The 22,479-nt window shown below is 38.7% G+C and overlaps 1 protein-coding gene across 1 annotated transcript in view; it reads left to right on the top strand.

Annotated features, from left to right (window-relative positions):
- The window catches only part of LOC105464288 (ATPase copper transporting alpha), a 136,294-nt gene extending 115,692 nt beyond the window's left edge, over positions 1–20,602 (top strand). Inside the window, exons 15-23 of the mRNA XM_011712032.3 lie at positions 2,163–2,357; positions 4,298–4,480; positions 6,525–6,741; positions 11,722–11,868; positions 13,574–13,716; positions 15,556–15,759; positions 16,283–16,400; positions 18,429–18,531; positions 19,259–20,602. Of these exons, the coding sequence (XP_011710334.2) occupies positions 2,163–2,357; positions 4,298–4,480; positions 6,525–6,741; positions 11,722–11,868; positions 13,574–13,716; positions 15,556–15,759; positions 16,283–16,400; positions 18,429–18,531; positions 19,259–19,535 (1,587 nt within the window). The 3' untranslated portion in view covers positions 19,536–20,602. The remainder of the gene's footprint in view (positions 1–2,162; positions 2,358–4,297; positions 4,481–6,524; positions 6,742–11,721; positions 11,869–13,573; positions 13,717–15,555; positions 15,760–16,282; positions 16,401–18,428; positions 18,532–19,258) is intronic.
- The last annotated feature ends 1,877 nt before the right edge of the window (positions 20,603–22,479 follow it).

Genomic DNA, 22,479 nt, shown 5'->3' with positions numbered 1-22,479 from the left:
ACTTGAACCCAGGAGGGGGAGGTTTCACTGAGCCTAGATTGCACCGTTGCACTGCAGCCTGGGCAACAAGAAGAAAACTCCGTCTTGAAAAAAAAAAAATTTTCTCTATTCCTGATGACATGATTCTATACCTAGAAAACCATAAAGATTTCTCCAAAAGACTCTCAGACCAGATAAACTACTTCAGTAAAGTTTCAGGATATAAAATCAACATACAAAAATTATTAACATTTCTATACACCAACAGTGTCCAACTTGAGAACCAAATCAAGAACTCAATCCCATTTACAATAGTCACACACATAACATACCTAGGAATACATTTAACCAAGGAGGTGAAAGATCTCTACAAAGAGAACCATAAAAAACTGATGAAAGAAACTGAAGAGGACACAAATGGAAAAACATTCCGTGCCCATGGATTGGAAGCATTAATATTATTTAAACTACCATACTGTCCAAAGCAATCTATAGATTCAGCACAATTCATATAAAACTAATGTCCTCTGTCACAGAATTTAAAAAGCAATCCTAAAATTAATATGGAAAAAGAACCTAAATAGCCGAAGCAATCCTAAGCAAAAAGAATAAAACTAGAGGCATCACATTACCTGACTTCAAATTATACTAAAAGGCTATAGTAATCAAAACAGCATGGTACTGATGCAAGAATAGACATGTAAATCAATTGAACAAAATAGAGAACCCAGAAATAAACCCACACACCTACAACCAACTGATCTTCAACAAAGTTGACAAAAACAAACAATGGGGAAAGGACACCCTATTCAATATATGGTATTATTATATGGGATTACAGACATGAGCCACCATGTCCAACCCATTACTGTAATATTAAAAAGTTTCTTTAAATGATTTATGTCTGTTTAGTACACACTGAACAAAAGGATTGTTGAGAAGGTTTGTTTTTTTTGTTTGTTTGTTTTGAGACAGGGTCTTGCTCTGTTGCCCCAGCAGTAATGCAGTGGTGCAATCATGGCTCACTGCAGCCTCAAACTTCTGGGCTTAAGCGATTCTCTTACCTTAGCCTCCCGAGTAGCTGTGACTACAGGCATGCACCACCATCCCTGGCTAATGTTTTGTGTTTTTTTGTTTTTTGAGATCGAGTTTTGCTCTTGTCGCCCAGGCTGGAGTGCAGTGGCATGATCTCGGCTCACTGCAACCTCTGCCTTCCAGGTTCAAGCAATTCTTGTGCCTCACCCTCCCAAGTAGCTGGGATTACAGGCATGTGTCACCATGCCCAGCTAATTTTTGCATTTTTAATAGAGATGAGGTTTCACCATGTTGGCCAGGCAGGTCTTGAACTCCTGACCTCAGGTGATCCACCTGCCTTGGCCTCCCAAAGTGCTGGGATTACAGGCGTGAGCCACCGTGCCCAGCCATGCCTGACTAAAAAAAAAAAATTTTTTGTAGAGATGAGGTCTTACCATGTTGCCCAGGGTGGTCTCACACTCCTGGCCTCAAATGATCCTCCTGCCTTAACCTCCAAAAGCACTGGGATTACAGATATGAGCCAGTGCACAGGCCGGCAAGTAGCTTGGAATGTGTTTCCTTCAGGAATTTTTCTCATGAGTTCAGGATGTCTTAGATTTCTTCTAAAACTACCAATTATATTTTTCCCACATGAGCGAACACTGAGCGTCACTAAGAGTTTAATTAGCAGATATAGTTGATTTACATTGTTATGTCCAAAAGGATTTTGTTGAAATATGACTAAGGTCCCTTTGCATGCCATGTGATTCTTTTTCATTGTCTTTCAAGAATAGTGTGAAAGGCAGATTTATGGTTTTACTATACAGAGATTGAGACTTCTGTTTATTCAGTATCAAATTTTTTGAAAATTATGTTTCACATTTGCAGCTATTTCTGAAGATCTCTAATAAAAACATTCATTCTCAATATGGAGCCCTTATATATTCAGTCCATAGTTTGTAATTCTAGAATCTCAGTATGTCCTAATTTCTTATGTTCATAAAAGAAAGAAAGTGTTTTCTTACCTGTAACTAAAAAATATATGTAGGTAGCTAGGTAGGATATGTCACTTTTTAAATTGTGGTTTTATTTAAATAATGTTAAGTTTTGTTTCTTTTGTTTTGTACAGCTCTAAATTAATAATGAAAATTTATGCCTTTCTTCTAAAGGGCTACAATAGAAGTATCTCCCGAACAGAAACGATAATACGATTTGCTTTCCAAGCCTCTATCACAGTTCTGTGTATTGCATGTCCCTGTTCACTGGGACTGGCCACTCCAACTGCTGTGATGGTGGGTACAGGAGTAGGTGCTCAAAATGGCATACTAATAAAAGGTGGAGAGCCATTGGAGATGGCTCATAAGGTAAGACAGTCCCCAGAACTAAAACTTGTCCCACCAAACTATCAGTATCACCCCTGTTGAGAAACACATACTCCTAAATTATGTCTCTGTGGTCCATGAGCTGAGTTGCTTCTAGGACTATCCAGAGATTTGAGGCAGGAAAGGTGTTATTTTGGTTCTGCTCCAGATTGGCCTTAGTTGCCTAAGATCCCTAAAACTACTCCAGGCCTATTCTATTAGAGCAGACCCTAATATGGAAAACCTGGACTCCTATCCTAGCTCAGACTAGACTAGTCTTTATGGCAGAAAGACAGAATAGGTATTTGCCCAGGAAAATTTGCCAAACTCTAGCAGCCTTCTTATTTGTGTGTGACTTGTTTTCTTCACTGGGACCTTCAATTACAGTGCCATTTCTTTGCCTTTGCTGCCACCAGCCGACAGTTTGCAGCTATCACTTTAGGAATATAATCCTATCTCTGATCTCATATTACGCTTTCCATAATCATCGCAAGGCTACATGACTTCAACTAAAACCATGTTTCTACCAGTATGTTCTTATTATGAGAATGTAAGCTATATACATAGGTATGTAGTAAACATAGAACATATCTTAGAACAAATCTGGAAACTCACCTAGCCAGAGAATACAGGCTAGTAATTTTTATAGACATTTTAAATTTTGATATAATTTCAAAATTAAAAGTTGCAAGACTAGCCTGGTGCAGTGGCTCATACCTGTAATCCCAGCACTTTGGGAGGCTGAGGCAGGCGGATCACGAGGTCAGGAGTTTGAGACCAGCCTGACCAACATGGTGAAACCCCGTCTCTACTAAAAATACAAAAATTAGCTGGGCGAGGTAGCATGCCTGTAATCCCAACTACTCAGGAGACTGAGGCAGGAGAATAGCTTGAACCCGGGAGGCGGGGGTTGCAGTGAGCCGAGATAGCTATTTTTTCCCCTGTCCAGAATCATACTTTGTTGGTTTATTTTTCTTTTCTTTTCTTTTCTTTTTTTTCTTTCTTTCTTTCTTTCTTTCTTTCTTTCTTTCTTTCTTTCTTTCTTTCTTTCTTTCTTTCTTTCTTTCTTTCTTTCTTTCTTTCTTTCTCTCTTTCTCTCTTTCTTTCTTTCTCTCTCTTTCCTTCCTTCCTTCCTTCTTTCCTTCCTTCCTTCTTTCCTTCCTTCCTTCCTTCCTTCCTTCCTTCCTTCCTTCCTTCCTTCCTTCCTTCCTTCTTTCTTTCTTTCTCTTTCTTTCTTTCCTTTTTTTTTTTTTTCATGAAGTCTCGCTCTGTGGCCCAGGCTGGAGTGCAGTGGTGCGATCTCAGCTTACTGCAAGCTCCACCCACCAAGTTCCAGCGATTCTCCTGCCTCAGCCTCCCGAGTAGCTGGGATTACAGGCATGCACCACCACGCCCAGCTAACTTTTTATTATTGGTAGAGATGGGGTTTCACCATGTTGGCCAGGCTGGTCTCGATCTCCTGACCTCAGGTGATCCGTCCACCTCAGCCTCTGAAAGTGCTGGTATTATAGGCTTGAACCACTACACCTGGCCTTTTACCTTTATTCTTATAATCATTTCCCTACTGCCTAGATTTTCCCATCAGATCTATAATTCATTAGTATTGAAAGCCTTTCTTTTTTACCTTGAGGCACCAGAGGCGTCTCTTAATTACCTGTTAACAGTCAACCCTTAAAAATTAGCTCTGGTTGTTTAACATATATTCACAGTCATTCAGTATGAACAAACAGTTCAACATTGGCAGAGGAGAGCTATTATGTATAACTAAGAGTATTTCTTCTTTTATTTTCCCAAAGATCATCAGTTTTTTAAGTCAAATTAAGTCAAAGGTCAGTTTACTAAGAAACTAAATAGTCATCTGTTTGTCAAAACAGACCTTTTTCTTATTTCTGGAAAGGTGATGTGGAGGATCATCAAGTCATTGTATCTTAATTTTCTTACAGGTAAAGGTAGTGGTATTTGATAAGACTGGAACCATTACTCATGGAACCCCAGTAGTGAATCAAGTAAAGCTTCTAATGGAAAGTAACAGAATATCACACCATAAAATCTTGGCCATTGTGGGAACTGCTGAAAGTAACAGTGAACACCCTCTAGGAGCAGCCATAACCAAATACTGCAAACAGGTACATTTTTTCCTCTTGTTTATTAATGTAGTTATCTCCTGTAGGAATTCCCCGGATCAAATCCAGACTGGTGTTTGATTTGCATGTATGGTTGGTATGAGACTAAAAAGACTTGTATTTTCTCATTTAATTGTATGTAACTCATTTCTTCATACAGACAAGTATACAGATGAAAACAAATGAACTATAATCCTATCACACAGATAGCTCCTGTTGACCAAAAAATTAAAATAGAAGTTGTACATATTTGTGGAAGGACAATTCAGATAGTTCAGAGAATTACATATTGAAAATTGTAAACCTCATTCCCTGCCCCCTTCCATAATTCCTTTCTCCAAAGTTTAACAACTATTAACCTATTAAGTCTTTTAAAATGACAGCTTTATTGAAATATAATTCATGTACTATAAAGTTCACATTTTTAAAGTGTATAATTCAATAATTTTAGTATAGTCATAAAGGTGTGCATCTGTTAACAGTGTTTAATGCATAGAGCCACATATATGTATTTATCATATTTTAAACTTTATACAGAAAGGTCATACAATGATCAATCTTTGTTACCTTGCTTTTTTATTTTATTAAGTGAATTTTCCTATCAGGAAATGCAGATCTGCCTCATTGTTTTTAATGGCTATATTGTACTCTATAATGTGATTGTTTGGTTTTTTTGGCTTTTACAGTATACACTCAACATCCTTATCAGTTTTTGCAAGTCTGTCTCTACATTAAATGCCTATCAATGCAATTGCTAAGTCAAAGGATGTATGCAGTTAAATTTTGATGAATCTTACCAATACCCATATGATGAGGATTACCAATACCCATGAGGGGTTATACCAATTTATACCTGCACCAAAAATTATGAGTGCTCATTTCCCCACATTCTTACCGACACTTTATTTTTATTTTCTCAATGTAGTAGGTGAAAAACTATTTACTTGATGGTTTGCTTTGCATTTCCTTAATTATGAATAAGGTTGAGCATCTTTTTATATATTTATTGGCTATTTGAATTTCTTTTCCTCTAACCTGTTTGTATTTGTGACCTATTTTTCCACAGAATTGTTTGTCTTTTTCTTATTCATTTGCATGAGTTCTTTATGAATTGTCTCACACTAATTTTATACTTAAAATGTGGCAGTTTCGACCATTGGTGTTGCCATTCATTTATTTGTTCTTTCCCTTTTACCTATTACCTGATCTGGCTTCCTTACACCAAAATCAAACAGCAGAGAGGATGAAGCTATAAAGAGCTAGGAAACAATGAGGGCCCCCAGAACTTTTCGGCTTACTAAAGACGTAGACTAGAGAGCAGATGGAGAGCCCCTAGTAACTAAAGGCCCTATATATACTTTGTTACCCTTTGTTGCCCTGTGTTGAATAGAAAACCTGACTTGACTACAGAATTAAAATTTTAATTTGTAATTATCTACTGGAAAGATCAGAGAATACTGATAAGCTTTCCATGTTTTCTATAAATTTTAGAGAGTGGGATTAAAACAAAGATTTTTTTTTTTTTTTTTTTTTTTTTTTTGAGACAGAGTCTCTCTCTGTCACCCAGGCTGGAGTGCAATAGCGCAATCTCGGCTCATTGCAACTTCCACCTCCTGGGTTCAAGCGATTCTCCCACCTCAGCCTCCCTAGTAGCTGAGATTACAAGTGTGCACCACCACACCTGGCTAATTTTTTTCCGTACTTTTAGTAGAGACAGGGTTTCACCATGTTGGCCAGCCTGGTCCCAAACTCTTGACCTCAGGTAATCTGCCCACCTTGGCTTCCTAGCCGGCTTTTTCGGCTAGAATTACAGGTGTGAGCCACTGTGCCTGGCCAAAACAAAGATTTTGAGGCACTTCTGTAACTTTGATTATTATGTTTGATGCTCTATTCCTTTGTCCTTATCAAAATCCACTGTCAAGTAGGCAATAAGTGACAATTTTATTACAAACATTTAGAATTAACTTGGTGTTATCTTTTATTGTGCTAATAAATGACCTTGCATTATCAGAACAGTAGAGGAAATCCTTTTGTTTCTGTTTGTTAGGAACTGGACACTGAAACCTTGGGTACCTGCATAGATTTCCAGGTTGTGCCAGGCTGTGGTATTAGCTGTAAAGTCACCAATATTGAAGGCTTGCTACATAAGAATAACTGGAATATAGAGGACAATAATATTAAAAATGCATCCCTGGTTCAAATTGATGCCAGTAATGAACAGTCATCAACTTCGTCTTCCATGATTATTGATGCCCAGATCTCAAGTAAGCTAATTTTCTTTGTAGTACCAGTTATGGGGCAATTATGAACATATGGCTAACTTTATAACCCTGAACTGTTATAGAAGAAACAAAAATTGGCATCATAATTTCTTGTCCTCAAGTCAGTTTTACCCTATGCCTTCTGATCATTCAAATTAGTCAAGAACATTTCCCAACTGTGGTCATTAACACCACCATAGGGTGATGAGGTCTAGCCTTAGCTGATTATCCATGATCATTCTTTTCTCACTACAACTGCTCCAAACCTTTTCTATCTTTCACAAGATCCTGCGACCCTCTCCTTTGTCCCCTCTGCAAATTATCTTATTTTTTATATAGAAAATTATGGTTCTTGGTCATGTGTTCTTACATATTTTTGCCCAGAATCATTCCTTTTTTCAGGCAAAGCAGTATCCTTCATCTTGCCTAATGAATCCCTTCATCTAGATCCCACCCTCTCTTGATTCATCAGGGACCTCCCTCTTTCTGTTAGGTCTCCTTGCTTCTTCATTTTTCATCTCTTTCTGTTTTAGTTTCTTCTCCTAAACATATAAATATTTCTTCCATCAAAATAACTATATTCCCATCTAGATTTTGTCCTTTCCCATCTATATTCCCATATAGATTCTGTCTTTTTCTTTTATATCAAATTTCTAGAAAGGGTAATCTAGGTTTGTTGAATTCACTTACTCCACAGTCAGGCCTCAGTTCATTGCAGTCTGGCCTCTCCCCCATCCATACTACTGAATCCATTCTTTCTAAGTTAACTGATGATTGTTGACCTCAGTGCTCTCTCCAGTGGTCACTTTTCAGTCCTCATCCTGCACGACCTCATTAAGATATTTGACAATGTTGACCATCCCTTCCTTCCTAAGGGATGATTCCATGACCCTGCTTTGTTTAGATTCTCCTCTCACCTCCCCGGCTGTTCTTTTTTTTCGAAAAGGGGTCTTGCTCTGTCACCCAGGCTGGAGTGCAGTGGTACGATCTCAGCTCACTGCAACCTCTGCCTCCTGGATTCAAGCAGTTCTCCTGCCTCAGCCCCCGAGAAGCTGGGATTACAAGTGCGTGCCGCCACGCCTGGCTAATTTTTTGTATTTTTGGTAGAGATGGGGTTTCACCATGTTAGCCAGGCTGGTCTCAAACTCCTGACCTCAAGTGATCCACCCACCTCAGCCTCTCAAAGTGCTAGAATTACAGGTGTAAGCCACTGCACCCCTGGCTGTTCCTTTTAATTGTCCTTTGGTTCCTCATTTCTCTTGCTTTCAAATGTAGAGTATGTTGTCAGGGTTTTGTTGTCTTTTTCTCATTTTATAATACATACTCTCTCTGTACAATCTTATTCATGCTCATCACTTATTCTACCACCCACAGACTTCCACTATCACTCCAAAATCCATATCTTTAGCCAAGTCCTGTTTCCTTGGCTCCATGCTGATCTATCCATCTGCCCCCAAAACATGATCTACCCAACTAAGTGTTCCAATACCTCCCTCCCCATTCGTGCCTGAGTGATTTTACTAACATGCAAATCTAGTCATATCACTTTCTGATCAATACCTTTGATTACAGTGGTTTATAAGCTGTTTTTGAGCCATAGACCTTTGGAGGAATATGATGAAAGCTATGGGCCCACCCCTCAGAAAATTTTTGTTTCAAGAGATGCACATGTATCCTGAAACCCATCCACGGGTCTCTGTTAAGGATCCCAGCTTGAATGGTTCTCTCTCTCCTACTGGACAAAGTCCAGTCTCTCTGTACTTTGTTTAAGATCTGTTCCCCATGATATGTCTCCTGCCTCCCTGCATCACTCATCTTGTCTTTTTCCACTACTGCATATGTACTCCATGTTCCATCCCTACCTAACTACTTACAGTTCTTCCTTATGGTGTGTCATTTCCTGCTTATTAGATCATTTCATTTACCATTTTCTCTATGTAATGTTCTTGTTCACAAATGGAATCTACCTCGTGAACTTATGCTTATCTTTCAAGACCCAGTTTATGTCTCTCTCTTCAGTGACGCCTTCATTGACTGACATGTATTGGCAGAGGTATTTGCTCTTCTTCCTGAATCATAACTGTACTTAATCTCTGTTATTGTATTAGGACAGTGTATGATAATTATTTATTTACCTGCCTATTTCTACTAGTCTGTGACTTCTTTATTATTTGTCTATGAACTTCTAGTATCAAGCACACTGACAAATAGGAAATTCATTTGACAGCTTTTATTGAGCACCTACTGTGTGTCATGCACTGTTCAAGGCACTAAAGAATCAGCAGTAAACAAGATAAACTAAGTTCTTATTTCATGGAGCTTACATTCTTGGTGGAAGAACACAAGAGAGTGAGCAAATAAATAAGAAAATATAATAAGTCCAGTGGAGATAGTGCTATGGAGAAAAATTAAGTGAGGCAAGGGGTATAGGGGTGCTGGGAGTAGTGGGTTCTGCTTCATATAGGGTGAGCAGGGTAGGCCTCACTGACAAGGTAGTGTTTGAACGAAGATCTGAGGGGATGAGAGAAAAAGCTATGTGGATTTCTGTGGCAAGAACATTCCAGGCAGGAGAAATAGTAAGTACCAAAGCCTGTAGTCAGGAATGTGCTTGACTTGTTTGAGGAATGGAAAGGAGAACAGTGTGACAAGTGCAGAGTAAATGGGTGGGCAAGGGGTATAAGACAAGGTCATAGAGGTGGTTTGGGACTAGATATGTAAGGACAAAACCAATCTGATGGTTTTGAGTAGAAGAAGGACAAAATCAATCTGACTTAACATTTTAAAAGTAAACCAGGTGCAGTGACTCATGCCTGTAATCCCGGCACTTTGGGAGGCTGAGGGGGGTGGATCACTTGAGGTCAGGAGTTCAAGACCAACCTGGCCAACATGGTGAAACCCCGTGTCTACTAAAAATATAAAAATTAGTCGGGCGTGGTAGCAGGCACCTGTAATCCCAGCTACTCAGGAGGCTGAGGCAGGAGAGAATCTTGTGGGGATGGGGGGCAAGGGCAGAAGCAGGGAGATGAGTTGGTGGATGTTGTCATAATCGAGGTGAAACATAATGGTAGCTTGGACCAGTATAGTAGAGGTTGTAAGAAATGGTAGAATTCTAGATGTGTCTTAAAAGGAGAGCCATAGATTTTTCTCATGGGTTGGATATATATGGTGTATGAGAGAAACAGGAGTCAGGAATTATGCCAAGGTTTGTGGCCTAAGCAGAAGGATGGAGTTATCATTTAAATAAGATGGGGGATCCCATAGGAGGGACAGTATTGGGAAAAAGATCAGGAGTTCAGTTTTGTACATGTTAAGTTTGAGTACCTATTAGAGATATCCCAAGTGGAGATATCATATAAATGGAAATACCAAGTAAGCAGTTGGCTACAAAAGTTTGGAGTTCCAGGAAACAGACTGGATCAGAGAGATAGATTTGGGAGTCCTCTGCTTATAGGTCTGTGGTGTCTAGGAAAATAGCCACTAACTACATGTGACTCTTTAAATTAGTTAATTTACATTTAATTTAATTTAAAATTCATCTTTCAGTCATACTAGCCCCATTTCAGTGCTCAGTAGCCACATCTCTGTGTTGGTGGCTATTGTATTAAACATAGCAGCTACAGAACATTTCTAATATCACAGAAAGTTATCTTGGACTGCAGTGGTATAGATGGTATTTAAAGCCATGAGACTGGATTAGAACCCCAAGGTGTGAGAGTAGATAAAGGGAAAGAAAGAGTTAAGTACTGAATCCTGCAGCACTATAAATTAAGAAGTTAGTGAGATGAGGAGGGATGGGCAAAGAAGGCCAAGAAGTGGCCAATGAGGAGGTAACCCCTAAGAATGTGGTATCCTAGAAGCCAAATGAAGAAAGTATTTCCAGGAGGGAGTGAACAGCTGTGTTAAATTCTGCTAATAGGACAAGTAAGATGAGGACTGAGAATTAAAGTAAAGATCACTGGCTGTAATAATTCACTGGAGTACTTAGAGTCAAAAGCATAAAGCTTTTGACTACCCCAATAAATGGAGTAGGTTCACAAGAGAATGGGAAGATATTTATTGAAGACAGCCAATAGAGATACTTTTGGGAAGTTTTGCTGTGTACAGAAGCAGATAAATGTGGTAGCTACAGAGGTGGGTGAGATCAAGAGAGGTTTTATTTTTTTTTAAGTTAGGACAGTGTACAGCAGAAAAAAGTTGTGGAGGAGTGGACAGGGAGAATTATTGGAGAGGTGTTCTAGAATAGGCAAAGGAGGCGGGTGTCTAGTGCACAAGCAGAAAGGTTGGCCTTAAATTAGGAGCAGAATCAGTTTATAAGAACAGAAGGGAAGCTAGATACACAGACACAGGAGGCACAGGTAGTTGAGTGAATGTGGCAATGAGAGCTGTGGAAGTTCTTTTCTGATTGCTTCTATTTTCTTTCTGAAGTAGGAAGCGGAGTCATCATCTGGTATTAGGATGGGGCAGGAGAAGTTGGAGATTTGAAGGGAGATGAGAAGGTATGAAATAGCCATCTAGAAGAAATGGAGAATGAATGGACTAGGGAAATATAGTCAAGTTGCCAGATAGCACTAAGGGCCCACTTAAAGAAAATGAGATGTCAGCATGATTATACATGTTCATCTAGCCACATTCAGCTCCTGATGCCCAGTATTTTAAAATTTGATTGAATCGTTGTGGAAGGTTGAAGGGAAAGCCTCACCAGAAAGTAATATTTGAACTGGCTCTTGAAGAATGTGATGGAGTTTCCTGTCTGGAGAGGAGGGATAAGGACATTTCAGATGAAGGCAGCAATGTGTGCAAAGGCCCAGAGGCATGGAAGAGCAGAGTATGTTCTCAGAAAATTTGAACATCACTGTTGGAGGCTATGTTCTAGGAACAATACAATGTAGTGACTGTGCAAGATTAGACAGGAAGAACTTGCTTCATGGGTTTTTATAAAGATTAATTGAACTTACTAAATGTTATTTCTCTGTCTACTTTCAGATGCTCTTAATGCTCAACAGTATAAAGTCCTCATTGGTAACCGGGAGTGGATGATTAGAAATGGTCTTGTCATTAGTAACAATGTAGATGATTTCATGACTGAACATGAGAAAAAAGGTCGGACTGCTGTATTAGTAGCAGTTGATGGTAAGGTTTTCCATAAGTATGCTATAACTCAATGTTATCATTTGTTATTTTATTAATTTATATATTTTCGAGAGACCTCTGAACTATGAGGGTTATTCAAAAGTGTCTTGAATGCAAAGTGAAAATGTCAACAACACATGATTATTACTGATTAATTTAAAATTATCTTGCATTTGCCTGCCTTTGTTACTTTCTTCCCTAGCCTATATTTTAAATAAAGGCTAATCAAGGATTTTTTAAAACCTAAAAATAACAACAGTAAAATAATAGCAAAGTAAAATAATATTCATAATCCCATCATCCTAACACAATATCAGGTTTTTTGTTTGTTTGTTTCTTTGTTTTTTGTTTGTTTGTTTTTGAGACGGAGTTTCGCTCTTGTTGCCCAAGCTGGAATGTAATAGTGCGATCTCGGCTCACTGCAACCTCCACCTCCTGGGTTCAAGCGATTCTCCTGCCTTAGCCTCCTGAGTAGCTGGGATTACAGGCGCGCGCCACCACGCCCTGCTAATTGTTTGTATTTTTAGTGGACACGGGGTTTCACCATGTTAGCCAGGCTGATCTTGACCTCCTGACCTCAGGCGATCCGCCCACCTTGGCCTCCCAGAGTGCTGGGATTACAGGCGTGAGCCACCATGCCCGGCACACAATGTCAGTTTTAATTTTGTATATTCCATTCCTAGTTGTCTTGAAATGTGTGTGTGTCCAACATGGCACATGTATACATATGTAACACACTTGCACGTTGTGCACATGTACCCTAGAACTTAAAGTATAATAATAATAACAAAATTTTTAAAAAAGAAAGAAATGTGCGTGTGTTTGCAGAATTACGGTGTTAGTACATATACCATTTTTTACTGGGTAGATTTTATTGTAAGTAAATTTTACCTCAGTAAAGTTAAAATCACTTGTACACATACGATTTTATTATGCTTTATTTTACTTAATGCTTTCTAATGTTGCTATATAATTTTATTATAATACTGCATAATATATCTTACACGCTATAATCATTCCCCTCTTGTTGGAAATTTAGACTATTCCTTCACTATTGTAAATGATGCTACAATAAATATCTTTGAGGTTGTATGTGCTTTATTTTGTTCAATTATTTCTTAAGGTAAATTTCTATTTGTGAGATTCATTCCACTCAACGTTTACGTTTGCTAAGTATGAAGGCAGTATTTTACTATGGCCTTTTTAGGTCTGGGAAGAAGCATAGAATACCATTTTACTTTTGTAAATAGAATAAAATAATAAAATTTATGGTAATATTTTTCCCACTATAAAGTACCCATTTTGTCTCTCTCTGCCCACCCTTTACCTTAAAAAGAAAAAAAGTATTAGTCTTCAGTTTCATTTGCCTTTAAATTAGATAAAGTGTTTGAGGCTATTGGCAAATACCTTTCTAAGGAACAAAAAGGGTCTTCTAATATCCAGTAAGGTCTCTCTTTATATTTTCCTATGATTACTTTATTAGTAACCCCTACCTCACTCTGAAATTTTCATAACCAAATGTGGAGACTTGTTACAGAGTTTGTAGTATAAATCTGTGTGGGCTCAGAGATATTTTAAGTTAAGCCATGCCCCCCTGAACAACTTTACTTAAGAAAATTCATTTCATTCTGAAATTTCAAGTCAGAATGTTATTCTGCTTTCACCATATTCCAAGTTCTCTTATTTTGTGCTGCCCCTATATTAGATGAGCTGTGTGGCTTGATAGCCATTGCAGACACAGTGAAGCCGGAAGCAGAACTGGCTGTCCATATTCTGAAATCTATGGGCTTAGAAGTAGTTCTGATGACTGGAGACAACAGTAAAACAGCTAGATCTATTGCTTCTCAGGTAATTGATAGGGGTATGTGAAATTATTGATATACATTTTATGTCTTGCCTTCAAATGCTAAGAAATTTACATTACCTACTATTTTCATTATCACTGAGTTGTCCTATCTAGTTCCTTTGAGAAAATTTACCATGCTTTGCTGGAAGGACTTTGGGCTTTGTGTGTTGCTGTTATAAGTAAAAAGGTATTTGCTTAGTTCATGGGATGCTTGCGTGACACTGTACATCAGTTTCTGTTGATGCGTCCTTTGAAATGTTGCTCATATTCTTTACCAGTGCTGCCAGCCTAAGCTGGGCTCTCCTGATCTCATGGCTGAAACACAGCAATAGCTCCACACACATCCTTCTCTAGTCCATCCTAAACACTACCAGTGGAACTATTTTCCTAATGTGCCACTTTGACGTACCATTTTTCTGCTTCTGACTCCCACATTTGCCTTACCTCTGACATTTTTCAATCTTTTTATCTTTGGAATGCCTTCTCCACTCTTCTAATAAATAATGCAAGTAATCTTTTAATACATTCTTTTTTTTTTTTTTCTTGAGACAGAGTTTCACTCTCGTTGCCCAGGCTGAAGTGCAATGGCATAATCTCGGCTCACTGCAACCTCTGCCTCCTGGGTTCAAGCGATTCTCTTGCCTCAGCCTCTCGAGTAGCTAGGATTACATGCATGTGCCACCACGCCTGGCTCATTTTGTATTTTTAGTAGAGACAGTGTTTCTCCATGTTGGTCAAGCTGGTCGCGAACTTCTGACCTCAGGTGATCTGCCTTCTTGGCCTCCCAAAGTGCGGGGATTATAGGTGTGAGCCACCACACCCATCCTATTAACACCTTCTTATGTAAAAAATACAGAAGGATATAAAGTAAAAATGTTGTCCTCTTTTCCCCATGCTCCCCGTCCAGTCCTACTGCCCCCCACACTGCCACTTTTTCATATGCATGTATGTGCATCTACAGAGTACATATACAGTATAATTCTGGTCTTTTCAACATCCGTTAGATCATTTTGAACAGATTATTCAGTAGTTTGCTTTTTTTACATAACAATATACTTTGGAGCTTCATCCATATCTGAACATAAAAAGTTATTTTGGCTGAGTGCATTGGTTCACACCTGTAATCCCAGCACTTTGGGAGGCTGAAGCCGGCAGATACATGAGGTAGGGAGTTTGAGAACAGCCTGGCCAACATGGTAGGACCTTGTCTCTACTAAAAATACAAAAATTAGCTGGGTGTGGTGGCACATGCCTGTAATCCCAGCTACTCAGGAGGCTGAGGCAGGAGAATTGCTTGAACTCAGGAGGCGGAGGTTGCAGTGAGCTGAGATCGCACCATTGCACTCCAGCCTGGGTGACAGAGCAAGACTCTCTCTCAAAAAAAAAAAAAAAAAAAAAAGTTACTTTATTCTTTCTATACTGAATTCCATGGTATGAATGTATCATAATTTAATTAACCATTTCCCTAATGATGGACATTTGGGTGGTTTTGAAAATTTTCTTTTTGCAAACAAGGCAATAATGGACATCTTTGGACATGTATCTTTCTGTACATGTACAAGTTTGTCCAAAATAGAGTTAGACGTGGAATTGCTAGACCAAATGATGCTCACATTTTGATAGATGCTGCCAGATGCCCTCCAAAAAGAGTCGCCATTTACGCACCAGCCACCGGTGTATAAAAGCTCATTTCTCCACATCCTTGCTATCACTAGATATTATCAGTCTTTTAAAATGTGGACATCTTGTGGGTGAAAACTGATGGCTTGTTATTGCTCAGTTATGTTTCAGGTACTCATTATTATTTTTTGAAATGAATTGAGTTTATTTTTATCACATAGGTTGGCATTACTAAGGTGTTTGCTGAAGTTCTACCTTCTCACAAGGTTGCTAAAGTGAAGCAACTTCAAGAGGAGGGGAAACGGGTAGCAATGGTGGGAGATGGAATCAATGACTCCCCAGCTCTGGCAATGGCTAATGTGGGAATTGCCATTGGCACAGGCACAGATGTAGCCATTGAAGCAGCTGATGTGGTTTTGATAAGGGTAAGTGCCATGGCTTGACCTTTGAGGAGTATGAGACTGCCCTTCATGGTCAATGATAGTGTCATAAAGTATATTGAGCACAACAATTCTGTCTTAAGTTCCATGCTATCGGCCATTAAGAGTTTGAGAATATGGAGTGGGATTATGGGAAGTCATGCTAATTTACCCCCTGACTTTCTCAACCCTGCTAATAAGCAAGTGAGAATTATAAGTTTCTAAAGTGAAGAAGATTAAAGAGGATTTGGAATAAAATGATCTTCAACAAATAGTTGCTGAGATTATTTTAAGTAGATTTAATCCTTGTACCAGCATACACCCCTAAAAGTGTTTTCAGAACCCTGAGGAAAATTTTTGAAAAACACTTTCGGAAGCTGAGTCCAAGTTTTAGCATTATCTGAGATTTGCAGTTAATTCACATATTACCCTAAGGTAGACGTAATCTTCAATATATACAATATCAAATGTAAAAGTTACTGGTTAAGTTAGAGTCTCTTACTAATATCACAAATATTTCTGTTCCCAGAATGATCTTCTGGATGTAGTGGCAAGTATTGACTTATCAAGAAAGACAGTCAAGAGGATTCGGATAAATTTTGTCTTTGCTCTAATTTATAATCTGGTTGGAATTCCCATAGCTGCTGGTATGTGACTCTTAACTAGTATTGCTTTTTCCACTAAAGTCATTAGAGACCTAACATATTGGAAGCCTGTCTTCTTACTATTAGTTTTGAGCTTAGTGTTTGTTTCTAGCTTACTGGTATGGTGAGAGGTAATGTTAAAATCAATCATTTTAATTTTCAGTAATGTTTCTTATAGCTTAAGAATATATAAGCATTTTTTTTTTCCTCCAAGTTTTTTTTTTTTTTTTGAGACAGAATCTCACTCTGCTGCCCAGGCTGGAGTGCAGTGGTACAAAATCTCGGCTCACTGCAACCTCCACCTCCTGGGTTCAAGCAGTTCTCCTGCCTCAGCCTCCTGAGTAACTGGGACTATAGGTGCCCGCCACAACACCCTACTAATTTTTGTATTTTTAGTATAGACGGGGTTTCACTATGTTGGCCAGGCTGGTCTCGAACTCCTGACCTCAGGTAATCCACCTGCCTCGGCCTCCCAAAGTGTTGGGATTACAGGTGTGAGCCACCGCTCCCAGCCTTCAACTTTGTATTTTGAAAAATTTCAAACTTCATGCCTGTAATCCCAGCACTTTGGGAGGCCGAAGTGGGTGGATCACCTGAGGTTGGGAGTTCGAGACCAGCCTGACCAACATGGAGAAACCCCGTTTCTACTAAAAATACAAAATTAGCCAGGCGTGGTGGCACATGTGTGTAATTTCAGCTACTCGGAAGGCTGAGGCAGTAGAATCGCTCGAACCCAGGAGGCGGAGGTTGTGGTGAGCCAAGATTGTGCCATTGTACTTCAGCCTGGGCAACAAGAGCGAAACTCTGTCTCAAAAAAAAAAAAAAAAAAAAATTCAAACCTACGAAAACATTTAAAAAAATGGTACAATGAAAATCTGTATGCCTTTCGCCTAAACTCACCAACTGATAGTATTTTGTCACATTGCTTCATCTCTTTCTCCATATATTTGCACAGAGATATGTATTTGTTTGCTTATTAATTAATTTTTTTCTAAACAGATTTACCTTTAATCTGACTACCCAAACACAAACACTGTTAGCAAGATTAATTCATGGAGCAAATGATTTTTAAAGAATTATACAAGTATATTTTCCTCTAGTCTTTTTTTTATTTTGCATCAGTTTTTGTCTTGTTACATAGTGGTGATTGTAGCACACAGAGAATTTTCTGCTCTTCACTTAATATTCTATTATAGTCAGGTGGTATTTTTTTAGGTTGAGAGACCAGATGAGAGAGAGAGAGTGAACAAAGGAATATAACTGAGAAAAAATAATTTAGTTATTTAATAAGCGTCTGAGAATCTCCTAAACTTAGGGACCTGGTAGGAGTTAGTAATGATGACATAAAAGAAATAATTATCATTTTCTTCTTGTTCTCTCTGGTTTGAGGGCCAAGGAAAGACATGAAATGACATGAGAACAATTACAAAACTGTTTATCAGCAAGGACACACAAATACTGAGAGAACAAAGAGCTAAAGAACAGTCTAAGTCCTGTAAGATTAATTCATGGAGCAAGTAATTTTTAAATAATTATACAAGTAATACATGATCACCATAGAAAAAGTAGAAAAATATAGAGAAGCACATTAAAAGTTAAAAGTATAAGTCTATTTCATCCTCATCATATGAGCAAACATTCTTATGTCTGTCAAAACCAAGTGTGGGTGAGTTTGTAGAACATGAACTCCCATACGCTATTGGTTGGATTATGAATCACTAAAACCACTTTGGAGAACAACTGAGGAGTATCCACATAAAGTTGAAGATGTGCCCATGTTATGACCCAGTAATTTCACCCCTAGGTATATACCCCATGGAAACTCTTAGACATGGGCACGTGGAGACATGTACAAGAATGTTAACTGCAACACTCTATTAGTGAAAAAATGGCAACAACAAAAATCTCCACCACCAAGGGGATAAATGCTGAAGAAATATCAAATAAAGAAATGATTCGTGTATATGTTAGAAACACATTGGTAATCTGTTTAGTATTATCTACTCTAACTAATCTATACTTGTTTCTTAGGAGTTTTTATGCCCATTGGTTTGGTTTTGCAGCCCTGGATGGGATCTGCGGCAATGGCTGCTTCATCTGTTTCTGTAGTACTTTCTTCTCTCTTCCTTAAACTGTAAGTATGATAGCTTGCTCACATTTGTATTTTGTATTCCTTTTATCATCTAGTCATTCTTGGTAGGTTTTATTCTTGTATTGATCAATGATAAGCCCAAACCATTCTTAATGAGAATTATTATTAGCGGCCAGGCGTGGTGGCTCGCACCTGTAATCCCAGCACTTTGGAAGGCCGAGGTGGGCAGATCACCTGAGGTCAGTAATTTGAGACCAGCCTGGCCAATATGGTGAAACCCTGTCTGTACTAAAAATACAAAAATTAGCTGGGCGTGGTGTGGTGGTGGACGCCTGTAATCTCAGCTACTCAGGAGGCTGAGGCAGGAGAATCACTTGAACCTGAGAGGTGGAGGTGGAGGTTGCAGTGAGCTGAGATTGTGCCACTGCACTCCAGCATAGGCAACAGAGCGAGATTCTGTCTCAAAAAATATATATATTATTATTAGGTAACAGTAATAATTAGCTATGTAATTGTTACCTCGTGTACTTTATGCATAGCAACCACAAGCACTGAGTGGGATAAAATATAGTACACTAACTCTGATAAGTAGGATTTCTGATGATGTGACTCCACACAGTTCATTTCAACTATTTTCCTACCAGTGATCACTTGTATACATTTCATACCAAAACCAAGTGTGGATGAGCAAATCTTTCTTTTGCGCATGTAGCAAGCGTCTCATTTACTTTTGGTTATTTCAAACTAATGTAATTTTGCATGTGTCCAGTTACAGGAAACCAACTTATGAGAATTATGAACTGCCTGCCCGGAGCCAGATAGGACAGAAGAGTCCTTCAGAAATCAGCGTTCATGTTGGGATAGATGATACTTCAAGGAATTCTCCTAAACTGGGTTTGCTGGACCGGATTGTTAATTATAGCAGAGCCTCTATAAACTCACTACTGTCTGATAAACGCTCCCTAAACAGCGTTGTTACCAGTGAACCTGACAAGCACTCACTCCTGGTGGGAGACTTCAGGGAAGATGATGACACTGCATTATAAAAGGCCATGGAGAGTGCTGCCAGTTTAACTTGTCATGCACTGACACAGCATTCATGATGTTACCTTCACTTTTCAAAATATTGTAGAAGGATTTTATGTTGGTCTCATGCTCTTATATTAGGGATTCTATTTGAGTTGCGTTTATCTATTGGCAAAAATATCTTTTTCAAGGTATCAGCTCTGAACCTAGCTTTATTTAAACTTGAATTTCCAGTATATTTTTGTTTTCACTAACAACAGATAAGGTAGAGCAGTGAGGTTTACAAGCCCTACAATTAGAGATTGCTGAACTGCTGCTAAAGTAATATATTTTTTTTATTTGACCAAAAAAAAAAAAAAAAAATAGCCCAAGAAGAAGATAATGAAAAATTTGAAGGTTTGAGAGCATGAAGATATTCATGCTTTTGAATTCAAGATACTGAAGATACTCTCAAGCCTGTATCCCTGCCCCGTTGGGGAGCAATGACTTTCAAAGCACTGTGTATAAAACATCTAGTTTTAGAAGGGAAACAGTTGAAGCTGTTTAAAAATAGATGTGCCTTATTTATTGCAGGCTTTCTTTCCCCCATTCTCCCTGCGTCCTTGTCCTTGCAGTTGCTTTTTTAGATGCTCCAGTATGTCTTCTTTTGTTATTTTCTTTCGAGCTAACCAAGTTTAGGTGGTTTTTCATTGATTAAAAATAACTGACAACTGTTCTAATATTTTGCTCCTTTTTAAATGTTGTGGCTCAAAAGACCTTAAAGGTCTGTAGGGTTCCCTGCTCCCCATCTTTCCACTGTTGTAAAAAGTATATCAAATTATTCCTTCAAGTTTCCTAGCTCTGTGCTCAGTTTCAGTTCACTCCTGCCGAGTTGGGCTCTAAGTTGTTCTTCATGTAGTCTGTTGATCTCAGTCCGGAAACTTAACATTATGAGCCTCTTCTGCTCAAAAAATTTTCAAAGATGGCCGGGCACGGTGGCTCAAGCCTGTAATCCCAGCACTTTGGGAGGCCGAGGCGGGCGGATCACAAGGTCAGGAGATCGAGACCACAGTGAAACCCCGTCTCTACTAAAAATACAAAAAATTAGCCGGGCGTGGTGGCGGGCGCCTGTAGTCCCAGCTACTCAGGAGGCTGAGGCAGGAGAACGGCGGGAACCCGGGAGGCGGAGCTTGCAGTGAGCCGAGATCGCGCCACTGCACTCCAGCCTGGGCAACAGCGTGAGACTCCGTCACAAAAAAAAAAAAAAAAAAAAAAAAATTTTCAAAGATTAACACTATTATACATATACAGGTCATATAGAATTACCTGGATTCACTAAATTTGTTTCTTGTTGTTGTTTTTGTTGAGACAGAGACTCGTTGAGACAGTCTCGTAGCCCAGGCTGGAGTGCAGTGGCACCATCTTGGCTTACTGTAACCTCTGCCTACCTGATTCAAGGAATTCTCCCTGCCTTGGCCTCCCAAGTAGCTGGGATTACAGGCGCCTACTACCACACCTGGCTAATTTTCATATTTTTTAGTAGACGGGGTTTCGCCACGTTGGCTAGGCTGGTCTTAAACTCCTGACCTCAGGTGATCTGCCCACCTTGGCCTCCCAAAGTGCTGGGATTACAGGCGTGAGCCACCATGCCCAGCCTAAATTTGTATTTTTTGAATTGAGTATAATCACTTTGCTAGTATATATAATTTAATAGATTTTATTTATCTTTTAGTGTTTCAGATAACCTCTCAAACATACTTTAAAATAATGCTATTACACAAAGGTACATTTGCCAAAAATACAGTAAAATCATAATACAGAAACTAAAATTTCCCTAGGTTATGATGCTTTTTAGCTAAATATATACTTTTCTCCAGTTTAAAACATTTGAACTTGCCTAGTTGGTGTGGTTGACAAATTTAGGAGCTTGTTCCCATTGCCAAATGAATTTAGAAATTCCCTTGTGAGTGCCTGGTAGCTAATACACTGGTCAGAGATCTGGTACTTGTAAGACTATTTAAATTTCTTTGTTAGTTGCAAGATGAATTTCATATGCAGGATATGTCAATGAAGAGGACTCATAAGTAAATTCCTAACATTTTGTTCCCATTACCATAAGCAGAGCTGCTGCTAACCCAACATCTGGCACATAGGTTTTGTACTCCGTAAATGTTGGTTCTTTTCTCCCCTTGAGGTCAGTAATAAATACAAAAAATCATTTTTCTAGAGCAGACTCTTAAAATCAGGTGGGGGTAGGGGATGGAGTTCTTCCTTTCCTACCCCTCTTCTCTTTTATCCTTTCATATATACACATTCAAAGTTTACAATCTTATTCCATGCTGTCTTTCAGATTTAGAAAAGATCTAATTTCTGTCTCAGCTGTCTAAAAGAGAGAACTGAAGCTTTTGATGAAGGTGCTATTAATCTAGAAAGACAAACCCATTTCACTGAAATATCAATGAGTTTGTATATCTAGGCCCCTTTTTTAGACCAATGCCTATGCCATCCTCCATGCTTTCAGTTTGAGTTTTATTATTTATTAATTCAAGTGACCCATCTTATAACTCAACTTGTTTCTTCTAGAAGACACAGCTGATAGGCAAATGTTGAAAAAAGAAGCATCCCTCCTTCTCCCTCCCACCCACCTCAAGCAGTTGAACACAGCCAGTTACTCTTCCATTATTATGTGTACCTTTGAGTCATCCTCTTGGTCTTGTATTCATATTGTGGGACAGTGGGAAGAGCAGCTTATAGTATTGAAATAATCAAATAGATAATTTCAGCCCTTACAACAAGAATAGAAAATATGCTATTTAGAAAGGGTCCTGCTTTAAGTAATATGTAGCCACATTTAAATTCTCTACCATAAGTCTTTTTTGCAATCTTGAACTTTCATTAGCTTCAAAGAGAAGCTGTATTTACAGGAGAAAGAGCTGATTATGGAGGGAATAAAAAATATTGCTTTCAGTTAGTAGCTAGCTTTAA

Source organism: Macaca nemestrina, chromosome X, assembly GCF_043159975.1.
Source record: "Macaca nemestrina isolate mMacNem1 chromosome X, mMacNem.hap1, whole genome shotgun sequence".
NCBI classification, from domain to species: domain Eukaryota; kingdom Metazoa; phylum Chordata; class Mammalia; order Primates; family Cercopithecidae; genus Macaca; species Macaca nemestrina.
This window is presented reverse-complemented; position numbering and strand designations above follow the sequence as displayed.